This window comes from Oryctolagus cuniculus, chromosome 13, assembly GCF_964237555.1.
Source record: "Oryctolagus cuniculus chromosome 13, mOryCun1.1, whole genome shotgun sequence".
Taxonomy (NCBI): Eukaryota; Metazoa; Chordata; class Mammalia; order Lagomorpha; family Leporidae; genus Oryctolagus; species Oryctolagus cuniculus.
This window is the reverse complement of record NC_091444.1, coordinates 103765425-103779944: the sequence shown is the minus strand read 5'-3', so window position 1 is coordinate 103779944 and position 14520 is coordinate 103765425. Positions and strand designations below refer to the sequence as shown.

The 14520-nt window shown below is 42.8% G+C and overlaps 1 protein-coding gene across 1 annotated transcript in view; it reads left to right on the top strand.

Annotated features, from left to right (window-relative positions):
* The window catches only part of MYO3A (myosin IIIA), a 229809-nt gene that overhangs the window by 180041 nt on the left and 35248 nt on the right, over positions 1–14520 (top strand). Inside the window, exons 26-30 of the mRNA XM_017347628.3 lie at positions 2232–2437; positions 5778–5889; positions 8120–8282; positions 9574–9697; positions 13306–14104. Of these exons, the coding sequence (XP_017203117.3) occupies positions 2232–2437; positions 5778–5889; positions 8120–8282; positions 9574–9697; positions 13306–14104 (1404 nt within the window). The remainder of the gene's footprint in view (positions 1–2231; positions 2438–5777; positions 5890–8119; positions 8283–9573; positions 9698–13305; positions 14105–14520) is intronic.

Genomic DNA, 14520 nt, shown 5'->3' with positions numbered 1-14520 from the left:
TCCTCGGCTCAAAGCAGACAGGGCTCGCTTAATCATCCTGCAGTAGTGCCTGGTACGTTTCTATGCTTAAAATCTCGGGCTGCTGTTACCTCCACTTCACATCAGATGTACAGTGAGGTGGAATCACTGACTGTTTACAGCCAGATTATTTCCTGCTTTTAAGTTAGTTATCCAGGACCATTATCATGCGACCATTGTTGGAGTGTGTGTTTAAACCTGATTAGTTCAACAAATAATCTCAATCTTTAAGCTGAAGTGAAAAACAATACAAGATAATTCTACATGGTATGTAATGTGTTTTTGAAGGTTATTTTTCATCCCGCAGACAAGAGTGAACATGGTATAGTCCTATGCCTTTGTCTGTGAGAAAAAGCAACGCCTTAACTAATAGTAAGCACCTGCTCTGAAAGCCAGCCAACGCCAATCCACCTTTGGGTCACCAGTGCATGGCAGATGTTTGTGTGACTCACGGAGCGATGATTCACAGATTAATGTAATGAAAGAGGGCTCCAAAGCGGCAGGCCCAGCTGTTTGAGTCTCGGTGCCCAAGAGCAAGTCTGCAAATGCAGTGCCTTGTTGACGGTCCCTGCTCAGTATTTGTTTTGCACTGGCTTTGTGCCTGGCAGCCTTTGTATTTCCAGCACAGAAAGAGATCTGTTCATTAATAGCCATCTATGTCCATGTATCCCTGCCAATAAACGATGATCCTGGTCCTTGAGGTGCCAGCTTTCTGGGATTCCACTTTTAGCTGGACTGTGATTATCCTAATATGTTGTATAGTATATTAGTTGTCCAGCAGTCAGCTACTGTTTTCATAAGGTGTTGGTGCAAGAATTTTCATATCTAGGTGATTAAAAAACACCCTTCTAAAATAAATAAGGAAAGTATGAAAATACCCCATAAATACATACAGTTGAAGTAGGCATATGGCCTAGCAGATCCTGGTTGCAACAGCTGCGTCCTACATTGGAATACCTGGTTTCAGCTCCCAGCTGCACTCCTGATTCCAGCTCCCTGCTAATGTACAACCTGGAGAGGCAGTAGATGACACTTCAGATAACTGGGCTGCTACCACCCACATGGGAAAACTAGATTGAGCCCGCAGCTCTTGGCTTCATTCTGGCCCAGTCTTAGACATTGGGACATTTGGCAAGTGAGCCACTGAATGAGAGCTCGCTTTCTCTCTCTCTCTCCTTCTCTCCCTCATAATCTCACTGCTTTTTAAAATTAAAAAAGGTACAATTATTAAATGTTAATCAAAATTTTTAAAAGCTTGTGGATATAAAAATGTTAACTAACTCATTGAATACATGTATTGAATTATCACATAAATATGTATGATCAATTTCTTAATTTTTTAAAAAGGATGATGAAATTAGAGCAGATGAGAATAAATGGATACTGCTTTGCATTTTGTTTTATATCTGTATCCTATATAGTAAAATCTTTTTATTTCTCTGTCATTTCTTTTTTAAAATAGTTTAAATCTATTTTTAATTTTTTTTTTTGTTTATTTACTTAAGAGACAGAGAGAGAGAGAGAGCAAGCTGACCTCTACTGTTTCATTCCCCAAATGCCTGCAATATCTCTGGGCCAGGCCACAGGCCAAAGCCAGGAACTCAGTCCACATCTCCCATGTGGTTGGCAAGGACCCAATTACTTGAGCCATCAAATGCTAACTCCCAGGCTCTGCATTTGCAGGAAGCTGGAGTCAATAGGATCCAGAGCCAGGAGTCAACCCCAAGCACTCCAGTGTGGGACACAGGCACCTTAACCACCCCCCTCTTTATTTTAAACTTGGTGATGATTCTTATTGTGATTAAAGTATTTACTTGTGTGTTTTCCATAAAGAAAGAGTTGGACAAAGACATTAGTGTATGAGTTGGATTTGATTGTGTGCTTAAATATTGTAATTTGGCAAGTTTGCCAAAGAGGATGTAATTACTTACAAATAATATAGAAAACATTTTTATCTATGAAGTAAACCCAACTTAAGAGTTTATAGGCAAACTCTTATTAGCTAACTTCATAGTTATCGCCTCTATATTTTTATAAATCTAACTTTTAAAATATACTCTAACTCAGATTTCCATTAAATCGGATTTCCCTCCATTTACTGTGATTAGTGTGAGCATTTGTAACGTCCATTACTCAAGTTTTATTCTTATAGTAAAAGGCTTGTGTGTTTTTGTATGCTACACAGAGAAGTTTATTTTTGTTGCAAATTACAGTATTCCCTGATGGATTTGTTATCTAAAATGGTAGTGGGCCAGCCTCATTTTGTCCGTTGCATCAAACCAAACAATGAACGTCAAGCAAGAAAATATGACAAAGACAAAGTTTTGCTGCAGCTTCGCTACACAGGAATCCTGGAAACAGCAAGAATTCGAAGGCAAGGGTACTCGCATCGCATACTTTTTGCCAACTTTATCAAGCGGTACGTGGATTTCTTTCTCAGTTTCCATGGTATGATTTGAAAACAAATTCTTCAGAAGAATTGGAGGAAGGAAAGTAGAAAATTATATAGGTGTTTGGGAAGGAGGCATTTTGTTCACGCAAATGACAGGATGGAGAAGGCAACTCTTAGTTGAGGCTGGAAAACCATCGCCAGCTCCCCTAAGTGGTAGCCTAGGACATATGTTGGAGGCGTCCAGTCGAGAGGCCTGAGCTTCTGCATTGAGAAGTTGAAGAGTCTGGGCTCTCGTTCTAGCTCTGCCACTCATTAACTGACCTCAGCCTGTACCAGTGATCCTTGAAAAAGGCACTGGGCAAGGCTTCGAGGCATTTTTGGTGGCCATATGTCCTGGAGGGATGCTCCTGGCATCCAGTGAGTAGAAGCCACGGATGTTGGTGACCATTTATTCTGCAGGTGCAGGAGAGCCCAACCTGAATGTAAACAGGACTGTGGCTGAGAAACCCTGGTCTGGATTGCAGCTTCCTTTTCCTCATCTACTCAGTCTGCCATGACTACCCCCTTGGGACTGTCACAATGATCAAATGGTAGATTGTCAGGGCAAGCGTTTAGCCCAGTGGTTAGGACCCTGCTTGGGATGCCCACAACCCATACAGAATGTGTGGTTCCAGTCCCATTTCAAAAATAATTGCAATGTTATAACTTGGACTCTAAGGAGAACTAAACCTTTTGTCTAGATGATATTGTTGAAGTCCTGTGCAATTATACAGTGGCAGATTGATCCATGATATGTAAGGGGTGAGGAGGGGCACTAAATATATAGAGAATACATGAATAGCTGTTCTGAATACTGGCAGTTCTAGAGAGAAAAGATTAAACCTTTTGTCTGTCACTAATTTGAAAGCTTTTGCCCAAATTGACATAGACTTTTAGAGAAGCAGGCCATTTGCGGAGGTCTTGTGGAGGTGTAAATAGGACTCAAAGAGCCTCCCTCTGTTCTGCCTCAGCCTTTAACCGGCCCTTCTCTTCCAGTCTAAAACGCCTCTGACTCTTTGTCTGTTCTGTTGCCAGTTAACTCTTGTTTTATGACAAAGAAACGATCTTAAAAGATGCCCAACATGAACTTCACACACAACCCTTACACTAAGAAGCCACCATAGTTAGCTCCATTTTCTCACTAGGCACTTATATGGTTTGACTGTTACATCTCAGATGCATAGTATTTCCAGAAGTTCATGGAAAATGAGCCCAAAAATTATTTTATTTAAAAAAAAATTTTAAATCCATTCATAGGTTTTTGTAATTGTCATTTTCCACTTTCTTTATTTTAAAGATTTATTTACTTATTTGAAAGGCAGGGTGACAGAGAGGGGGAGACAGGGAGAAGGAGAGAGGGATGGAGAAAGAAAGGGAGAGAGGGAGAGAGGGAGAGAGGAAGAGAGGGAGAGATCTTTTATCTGCTAGTTCACTTCCCAAATGGCCACTGGTTCACTCCCCAAAGGGCTGTGCCAGGCTGAAGCCAGGAACCAACAACTCCATCCACATCTCTCATGTAGGTGTCAGGGGCCCAAGTACTCAGGCCATCTTCTGCTGCCTTCCCAGGCACATTGGCAGGAAGCTGGATGGAAAGCAGAGCAGCTGGGACTTGAATCAGCAGCACTCCATTTGAACTAAACACTGGTCCCTCCACTGACTGTAGAAGACCCCTTGTATGCATGGATTTCACAAATTCTCCCCTAGAGTCTTTTCATTTACATTTATCTTTTAATTTCTCTTTCCATGAACTTGCTGAAGTCCCCTCATAGAACCAGAACTTCTGAAGGCAGTAGTAGAATAGGAAATACTCATGCCTTGAAGTCAGCTGGTGTGAATCCCATTCTGTCACTTTATTACACGTGTGACCTTGTTCAGAGTTATTTCCTGTACATTTCAAGATGTACTTTTCTTGGCTGGCAGTGTGGTGTAGTAGATTAAGCCTCCACCTGTGGCACTGGCATCCTATATGGGCTCCAGTTTGAGTCCCAGCTATTCCACTTCCAACACTTCCGATCCAACTCCCTGCTAATGCACCTGGGAAAGCAATGAAAGATGGCCCAAGTGCTTGGGCCCCTGTCACCCACATGGGAGACCCAGAGGAAGCTCCTGGCTCCTGGCTTCAGGTCCACACAGCTCTAGCCATTGCAGTCCTTTGGGGAGTAAACCAGCAGATGGAAGACCTCTCTGTCTCTCCCTCTCTCTGTCTGTAACTCCACCTCTCAAAAATAAATAAATAAATAAATAAATAAATAAAATCTTTTAAAAATCCTGAATATAATGTTTCAAAAAAGATGTACTTTTCCTCATCTGCAAATAAGAATGATAATAATATTATCCATTTGATATGTGGTTTTGAGCATTAGATGGGATCATATATAAATGTATTTCAAACTGATTTTTCTTCCTTTCATTCACTTCCTTCTCCAGTAATCTTCGTGGTTCTGCCTGAGGGCCTCATGGCTTCTTTCAATTCTTTCCTGCATGACCTTTTCCTTTTTTTTTTTTTTTTCTTTTTGACAGGCAGAGTGGACAGTGAGAGAGAGAGACAGAGAGAAAGGTCTTCCTTTTCTGTTGGTTCACCCTCCAATGGCCGCTGCGGCCAGCGCACTACGCTGATCCGAAGCCAAGAGCCAGGTGCTTCTCCTGGTCACCCAATGGGTGCAGGGCCCAAGTACTTGGGCCATCCTCCACTGCACTCCCTGGCCACAGCAGAGAGCTGGCCTGGAAGAGGGGCAACCGGGACAGAATCCAGCGCCCCAACCGGGACTAGAACCCGGTGTGCCAGCGCCGCTAGGCGGAGGATTAGCCTAGTGAGCCGCGGCACCGGCCGAACCTTTTCCTTTTATAGATGAATTAAATCAATAGAGAAAAATTCCAGCGAGAGACTTCGAGTAACTCAAGAGCTCAACGCTGATGGAAGATATGTGTCCGGTGGTGGGAAGATTGGGTAGAATTAGATCAGTTTCCAGGTTTTGTGTGACTGTGGAAGAGAAACAGAAACTCCCCCTCTACTTCCTCACTGCAGCCCCCTGCTTTTAGCCCCAGGGAAAGGTTGCTTTGTCTATGTTTTGTTTTCCAACGTTAGAGTTTTGCAGAGGGTTCAGTATTGAAAACCCATCAGGACAGGGAAGAGCGCAGCACTGAGATTTCTACAATGGCCTAGTCTGGAACTGATTCACCCCAGAGCTTCTCTGAGAACACTTGAAGCACCCCAGTGTCGGGTCCAAGGTTCTCTACCGCACCCCAACACAAAGCTTTCCAGGGCTCACCAGGCCACTAGGTTATCAGACCTCTGCACAAGTCTAACTAGCCCTGCTCCCATTTCCAGGTACTATGTTCTCTGCTACAAGGCCAGCGAAGAGCCCCCGGTGAGCCCCGACACCTGTGCTACCATTTTGGAAAAAGCTGGTCTCGATAACTGGGCTCTTGGAAAAACAAAGGTAATGTTTTCATGAAGTTTTTGTGAGAGAAATGAACAATCACGCTGCATTTACTGAGATTTAGAACATTTCACAATGATGGAAAATAGGATGGATTTTTATGTTGCAGAGTCTCCAGCTTTAAATAAGGAAATAATAAATTCATAAAGATTTATTTCTTCTTAAACCTGCAGCACAGTTGCTTTTCATAAAAGTTTAAGAAACAAGAGAACAATTTATCTCAAAGGTTTATCCAAGAACAAGGTAAACTTGATAATGTACATACTTTACATCAAACACTATTGAAAACAGACTGATGCACTTTCTCTATTTTATCACCACCAAAAATAGTCCAAAAGCTGTAGAGGATTATAGTGATCCAATAGGATTCCTGTTTTGTTTTGCTTTGTTTTGTTTTTCCTAATTCTTAAACCTATCTCTCCAATGAACTTGAAGTTTAGGTGGGGTAAAATATTCCCCATTAACTACTGGATGTGCTATGTGTGTATATTGCTGTGTTTGCCTTAGCCTTGAGAACCTGTGAGATCTTAGCTTCTTTAATAATCCCCTGGAGAATAAAGTAAAAAAGCATAGCCTGCCTTGAATATAGAAGTAAGGCAGTTGTCTGGGTGGAGAAAGGATGCATCAGGCCTCAGGATTTCCTCCTAGCATCACAGTGTGGGGATAGGAAATAAACAGCAGATTGGGTTGCTTATTCATAGCATATCAGGGCCACTTCATGTTTCATAGGGAGTGCAAGGAAAGGTGCCAGGCTCAAGTGAAGAGATGCTCACACATGAACCATGGAAGAGTAACTGCGTGGGCCACACCATAGAAGTAAACTGAAACAGACTTCCACATTTGCCAGGAAATTGATAGGACTTGGGTCTTGGGTGTGAGAAGCATGGGCAAGAATTTTCATAATGCCCAGATGAGCAGTTAGTCCTGTAACAATGTGAGGGCTAAAGAAACAAAGTCTGTTAGACCCAGTGTCCTACATATTCGGGAATCCAAATTTACTTTAGGATTTCGTGCTGGGAGACTCTGGGCATTAAAAAGACATGTAATTGAGTCACGCCATTCTCTGGTAGAAATTCACAAAGTGAATTCCAATCAGGAATTTCAGGACAAGGGTTTGCAACACACGCCTAACATCAAATGGAGTTTTAACTCATAAAAAAAGCCCTTTGCATTCCAGTTCTGCATGGTATCTAAGTAGCATTTTAAAACTATTTGTCTTTCCCCACTTCACCTTTTCCATTCATTAACATGGATAAAAAGTATTTAATATAAAAGCATTTCTAATGCCATGCCAAAAAAAGATGACCTTTTTAAACAAGATTGAATTTTAAATGAATTGTCAACAGCAGAATGGATTAAATATATTAACATCTAGAGTCCTGTAGAAATTAAAATTGAATTCATCAAAATCTCTAATGCTAAACTGTTTGCCTCTGGTGCCAAGCTTTCAAGTAATGGAACACTGAGAGAATTCTGCATTCCCATGACTCAAACATAACATTTGAATTTGAATCTTGATGGATTCAATAAACTCTTTGAGGTGACTTTTATTAGCAAATGTAGCAATTAAAGGAAAAAACAGGTAAGTGACTCCTTGGGTGGGGGATGTGAACCAGAGCTGAGACTTTAGGATGAGAACATTGTGTAGGCTGATTTGAGAATGATCGGTCAGACCTCCATTTCTATGACTGAGAAAGCTGTTAACTGCATCTGCCTGGGCCTCTGGCTGCCTTATTCCCTCCACTGCCTCCACTCTGAGCCCACGGCAGGCACAACTGCATCATAGAACTTGATCCACGCTTAAGGAATGAACTAATACAGCTATAACCATCCAAAGTCTTACCAGTGTATTTGTAATGCTTTTACATTTAGGATAAATCATTGTCTTTGAAAAATGAACGCATAAAAATTAGCTCAGACTATCTGAGGCTAAAATGACTGAAAGAGCTTAAACACTCTGCACTCTTACTGGTTCATCCAACAACCTGAAAATTCCTTGCTATGAATAAGCAACCTGAACCTGATTGGTACCTTCTGTTCTTTGCAAAGAAGGGTTTAAATCAAGCAGCAAAATCAGTGCTGTCCTAACGACTTAGAAGCCAAAACAGCCAAAGGCAGTGATTTCCAAAACCTCAAACGATTTAGAGCACTCCCTCACATCTGGGTTCCATGTTTTGTGTTTTACTTGTGTTTTATTTATTTATTTGTGCTTTACTTCACTTCCTTTAAGGTGTTTCTTAAATATTACCATGTGGAACAGTTAAACCTAATGCGAAAGGAAGCCATCGACAAGCTGATTTTGATTCAAGCCTGTGTCAGAGCTTTCCTGGGTTCAAGAAGATACAAAAAATTCCAGGAGAAAAGGAAAGAAAGTGCCATCGTCCTACAGTCAGGTACCCACCCACAGTCTCACAGTGTACTGCTCGGATATGGGTGTGAGATCAGATCTTAGAAGACCTCTGATACACAGACCCCCAGCTTCTCTGTAGCCGTGTATTTCTTCCCAGATGCTGTGGCCTTGAGACTTCACAGCAGTGATTGACACTTTTAATATCTGAATATTCAATAAAACTGTATTTACCTTTTGAATAACAATTTGTTTTCAATATAATCATTTTAAAATTATCTGTCAAGGATGAATGAAACGTAATTGACCTATTGTGCGAGATAAGACAAGCAATTGAATTCATTGAAATCACAAGAATCATACTATTATAATTCATTGGGCAATAAAATGTTTCCTACTTTATTCCAAAGGTTATAATTTTTGACAACTCAATTAAGTCTATTTTGTTAAAGGGCACCTGTTTCTTTCCATTAACTATAGGGAAAAATATTATAATACGATAATATTTATGAAAGTGTTTTTCATGGCTCATGTGGCAGAGAAGTGTGACCTCAGGTGAAGTCAGGCTGTTTACAGTCTTTTGTTCATTCTACTTAGCTAAAGTTTTCTGTGTTTTTCTGAACAACTTACCATGTGTTCCACTATAGGACACCGTCCTGACATAGGGACTATCAGGAAATACAGATGGGTTCTGTGTTACCTTGCAGAAATTAAGACGAGAAAATTAATTCAAGTTCTGAACTATGTCTGGCCCCAACAATAATTGGATAAAATGTCCCAAATTTAAACAAGGCTAATTCAAAAAGTTTATGGAAAATGGAATAATTAGGGGCAAAAAATTTTAGAGATCCATGCAGAGCCTTTTCATAATATACCATTTTCCACGAGCCCTTGGAAGACCCCTAGAATGAGTGGATTTCCTAAGGTTGGGCATCAAAGTACACTTATCTTTTCATTTCACTTTCGATGAACTTTTTGAAGTACCCTCATACTTACATAATAAGGGCTTTCTCCCTGGAAGAGCTTAATGTAGTGAAAAGGAAAATAATTATTGGTCAAGTTTACGCAAATGAAGCATGCTTTGTCACCAACTGCGCTCGTCTCCATCATCTCACTGCTCCTCAGTATGAAAGATAGGCTAGTTACACTACTGCTATAGCTTGCCATCTAGAAGAGTCTTCTTAATGAATCCCATTTTTATAAACCTGGTCTACTTGGCATCCTTAATTTCATTTGCCTCTTCAACATTCATGGGAAAAACCATTTGTTTCTGCTGGCTAAAGGAATGTTGTTTTATTTCTCAGGATTAACACTGCTCTGGGCCTTGTATATTTCAGTGGCAAGAGGACATCTGGTCAGGAAACAGAGAAGAGAGATTGTCAACGGAAAACATACAGCAGTGACCACCATCCAGACTTGTGACCAGGAGTTTGACTACAGGAAAAACTTTAGAAATAAAAGGTACAACGATGCGCATTCTTGCATCATCTTGATGTACTGGTTTTCCAAATCTATCAGGTTGTACAAAAATGTCCCCAGTCTTTCTCATATCTTACTCAGCTCCTGACACTGATACAGCCAATGTCCATGAACACCTGGGGCCTTCTTGGGATCCTCTCCTCTCTCCTCTCTCTTCTCTCCTCTCTCTTCTCTCCTCTCCTCTCCTCTCCTCTCCTTCTCTCTTCTCTTCTCTTCTCTTCTCTTCTCTTCTCTTCTCTTCTCTTCTCTCTCTTCTATTCTCTCTCTTCTCTTCTCTTCTCTTCTCTTCTCTCTCTTCTATTCTCTCTCTTCTCTTCTCTTCTCTCTCTTCTCTTCTCTTCTGTTTTCAAACATTTATTTTATTTATTTGAAGGGCAGAGTTACAGAGAGAAGGAAAGAGAGGGATCTTCCAGCCACTGGTTCACTCCCCAGATGACCATAACAGCCAGGGCTGGATCAAGCCAAAGCCAGGGGCCAGGAACCACATCCAGGTCTCCCATGTCTTCCACTGCTTTTCCAGGTACATTAGCAGGAAGCTGGATGAGAAGTGGAGCAGCCAGCACTGGAACAAGTGTTCATATGGGATGCCAGTGTCACAGGTAGCAGCTTAACCTGCCGATGCTGAGTTCCTTTTCTGTTTGGGAACTTGGGTAGATTCTCATTCTGATGACCCCATTTTCCTTCTCAAGTTTTTCTTCCTTGGCTTCTCTTAGGCTTTTATCCACAGCACTGCTCCCAACGCTGAGTGCCCTTAGCTTATATATCCTCCACTCCCCACATTTAAATCCTATTCCACATCTAAATCACATCTCTGGGAACCTCTCGTTCATTCCCATGGCCATTATAGCCAATATGCCCTTGACCTTTAACAGCATCTCCAGCTGTTCTTCCTTCTTCCGAGCCATCAGATCTGTCTTTCCAGGCTTGTGTTCGCAGATCCACTTGAATTTACCGTGGAAAGTAGGGATAGACAGATCAGTGAGACAAAATTCTAATGCTCTTATCACTCACAGTATCGTGGGAGAAAGTATACATGACCAATAAGTAGATGATTCTAGTGATATAGGTTAGCTAACATGCAAGGATACAGTCAGGCCAAACAGGTGGGGACCTTGCCTTTTTGGGTAGGGATTATGGGAAGGGAACAAGACCTGGATTGTGTACAAGTGGTGAACAGTGAACTGATTAAAAGATGAGTAAGTGGCTCTCTGGGAGGTAAAGATCATTCCAGCCCCAACCCCAGTCCCTTGTCTTGAACATCAGAACTGGCCATGGGGAGAGTTAAAGAATGGGACAGCAGAGGAAGTGGCCTGCTTCTCTCCCCACACACCCACCACTGCCTGGTCCTCCTGCCAAGAGTGGTCTCCTAGCTGGTTTCAGGACCACCTCTTCCCTCTCACCCACACTCACCATGTGTCACTAGTTTCCCTGTTTGACAAGCATGAATGTTATGTACTCTTTTGAGTTTTTTTTTTTTTTTGGTGTGTGTGTGTGTGTGTGTGTGTATGAACTTAGAGGCCTACATACACAAAGTGTTCATGGAAAATTTATGTTATGAAAAACTATGCATGAATTACAAGTTTTTTCTTGCACCAAAATAAACCTTTCTTTTAAGTTCCCTTTCCTACCAGCTGTTTGAAGTATCCTCCAGTGGTCTTTGCCTACAAGGATCCAAATAATTTGCTTCTTTTTTTGAAGATACATTTATTTCTCATAAAGACAGAGTGACAGAGAGAGAGGGAAAAACAGAAAGAGATCTTCCATTGATGAGTCACTCCCTCAAATGGCTACAGCAGTGGTTGTCAGGAGACTAGAGCTCCATCCGGGTCTCCCACATGGCTGACAAGTACTCAAGTACTTGGGGCCTCATCTGCTACCTTCCAGGTGCATTGGCAGGACGCTGGATTGGAAGCACAGAGCCATGGGGACTCAAATCTGGGTATCCAATTTGAGGTGTGAGTATCCCAAGAGGAAGCCTAAACCACTGCACCAGGACACCCACCCTGATTTGTTTATTTTTGTTGCTGGTTGTAGAATAGTCCATCAGGCTTCAGAACGACTGTGTGCCTGCCACAGGAGCAGGAGGTGATGCTGCCTATGACTACATCAAGAGTCAGAGAAAAATATTAACATTGCAGATGGAAGAAAGAGTGACTGGTTTTATTCCTCCCAGAAATTACCACTTCTGTACTTTGAATTATTGCTTGTAGACTTTATAATTAACAAGGAAGTGTGATGTTTCATTAGATACTCGTTTGCTACCATCTTTTTCCAGAGAGACACCAGGATTAGCTCTCAAGTTAGCAGACATAAAGAACCTACTCCATACAGGATCTGCTTCAAGGCATAGGAGTGTGTACAAGAGAGAAGAGAGGTCTTCCATCTGCCAGTTCACTCCTCCAAATAGCCACAATGGCAGGGAGCTGGGCCAGGCCTAGGCCAGGAGCCTACAGCTTCATCCAGATCTCCCAGATGGGTGGCAGGGACTCAAGGTCTTGAGCTATCCATCCTCTGCTGCTTTCCCAGACACATTAGCAGGGATCTGGATCAGAAGTGGAGCAGGCAGGACTCGAACCGGTGCTCATGTCAGATGCCTGCGTTACAGGTGGTGGCTTAACCTGCTGTACCACAACACCAGCCCCCAGGTGTGATTTCTTTACTCCATCTGAACTGTGTTGCTGCAGTTAGTGTTCTGTCTTTGGCTAGAAAAAAAAGTTAGAAAGTATAGTAAACATCTTATCATCAGGTTAAGGGGAAAGATATTGGCAAAGGAACAACTCATTACGTGATCATCAGCTGTGGCAAGGACAGTCTCTTTCCTTTAATTTTGAAAGATATTTCCTGTGATAAGACGTGCAGTGCTTATTAAAGTACATCAGCCTAGTAAACACACCTGCTCACTGATCTCACTCTAGGCTGTACTTTCCCCAGCGTCTTCTCACTGTAAGTTCTTTGCTTTGAAAACATATATTTGAAGGGACTAAATTCCTAGAATTTTTAAAATTAGGCTTGAGTTTTCTTTTGTAAGCTTATTTATCTATTTGTATTTATTTGAAAGGCAGAGAGAGAGAGGAATCTTCCATTTGCTGGTTCACTCCCCAAATGCCCACAATAACCAGGCCTGGGCCAGGCTGAAGCCAGGATCCTGGAACTCCACCCAGGTCTCCCACATGCATGGAAGGGGCCCCAGTACTTGAGCCATCACCTGCTGGCTCCTAGGATGTGCATTAGCAGGAAGCTGGATCAGAGGCAGAGGAGCTGGGACTTAAACCAGTATCTGATATGCACTGCACCATAGCCCAAATTCCAAAAAGTTTGCTACCTCATTAAATGAAAATATAGTGCTTCTCATGCTGGGACGTTTCTCATTCTGAGTGAAAACTGGTTTTCTCCTTACTTGCATGGCCTTCACGGTTTGGGTTAGAGAAAACATTTTGGGAAACCCTTAGGTCATGTGACTTGATAACTTTTTATTTTGGAATTTCTATATTCCTTTTGCTTTTCTTCCAGCAATAGGTTGCACAAAGCTATGGCCAGGAGGAGTGCTAAGCTCCAGTTCCCTGTCATATATGCAGATGTGTTTTTCACAGGGAGTCTTTCGGGATGAAACAAGCAGAGGACACAGTCTTTTCTGAGGAACCCGCCATCCCAGCGCCACGTGAGAGAGGGCCCGCGTCTATAGTGACAACCTCCACGTTCAAAGCCCAGGAGGAGGCCACCACTGCAGGGGAGCAAACCAACAGAGGATCTCCAACTCAGAACAAAATGCAGAGTGCGTGTGGGGAAGAGGCTAAGCGAGAGTCGTACGTCACAGGAAACCTCAGCCCCAAACAGAACATCAGAGACCAGGAAGAGATCGGCCAGCCCAGGAGGGCAGAGAGAGAGGGCGCCGAGATGCAGAATCTCTCTTGGAGGTTCGCAGAGGATGGGAATGTGGAAGATTCAAAGGCAGCACAGGTGCAGAGAAAGGGCGCACAGGACGTGTCGAGCTACCCAAGGCTTGGGCCAGCCGGGAGTGAGACAACTTTGGAAGCTACTCCCAGCCAAAGGCCTCTGTATCAAAACGCAGAGAGCGAGGAGAGACTCTGCCAGAGGCATGGGACAGCCCAGGAGGCGCAGGCAGAACCAGCAGCCCAGACCCAGGAGGCAGACCGAGCGGCCATGTTCATTCAGAGCAGATACCGTGGCTACAAGAGAAGGCAGCAGGTCCACAGGGGCGGGGCGTCCCCTCCTGGGAGCCCAAAGGCTGAAGGAGCAAAGAGCACTCACAATCTGTATTCCTCTTCCACAAAGTGTGGGGAGTCCTGCAGCACCAAGACCAAAGAGGGCAGAGACGCAAAAGCGGTGTCAGAGAAAGCAGCCTGGGATGTGGTCACCTTCTCAAAACAGGTCTGTCGCGTGAGAAGCTTCATTTAGGATTAGACATTCCGCTCCCGCTCTCTCTCCTTCCCTAAGAGGACTTCAGAAAGTCTGTGGGAAATGGATTTAAAGCATAAATCTATTTTAGTGCAAAAAAAAAATCTGAAAGCCATACATAGTTTTACATAATCTGTATTATTAATGAACTTTTTAAAGATTCCTCCTCATAGACATGGACCTTAATACATGTCTGCATCAAATTAAACTCATCCTTGAGGTGGGTGTTTGGCCTAGACGTTAAGACAGCTATATCCCGTATCATAGTACCTGAGTTCTAATCCCAGCTCTGGCTCCTGCCCCCAGGTTCCTGCTAATGCAAACCCTGGGAAGCAGTGGTGACTGCTCACGTAGTTAGATCCCTGCCAACCATGTGAGAGACTTGGATT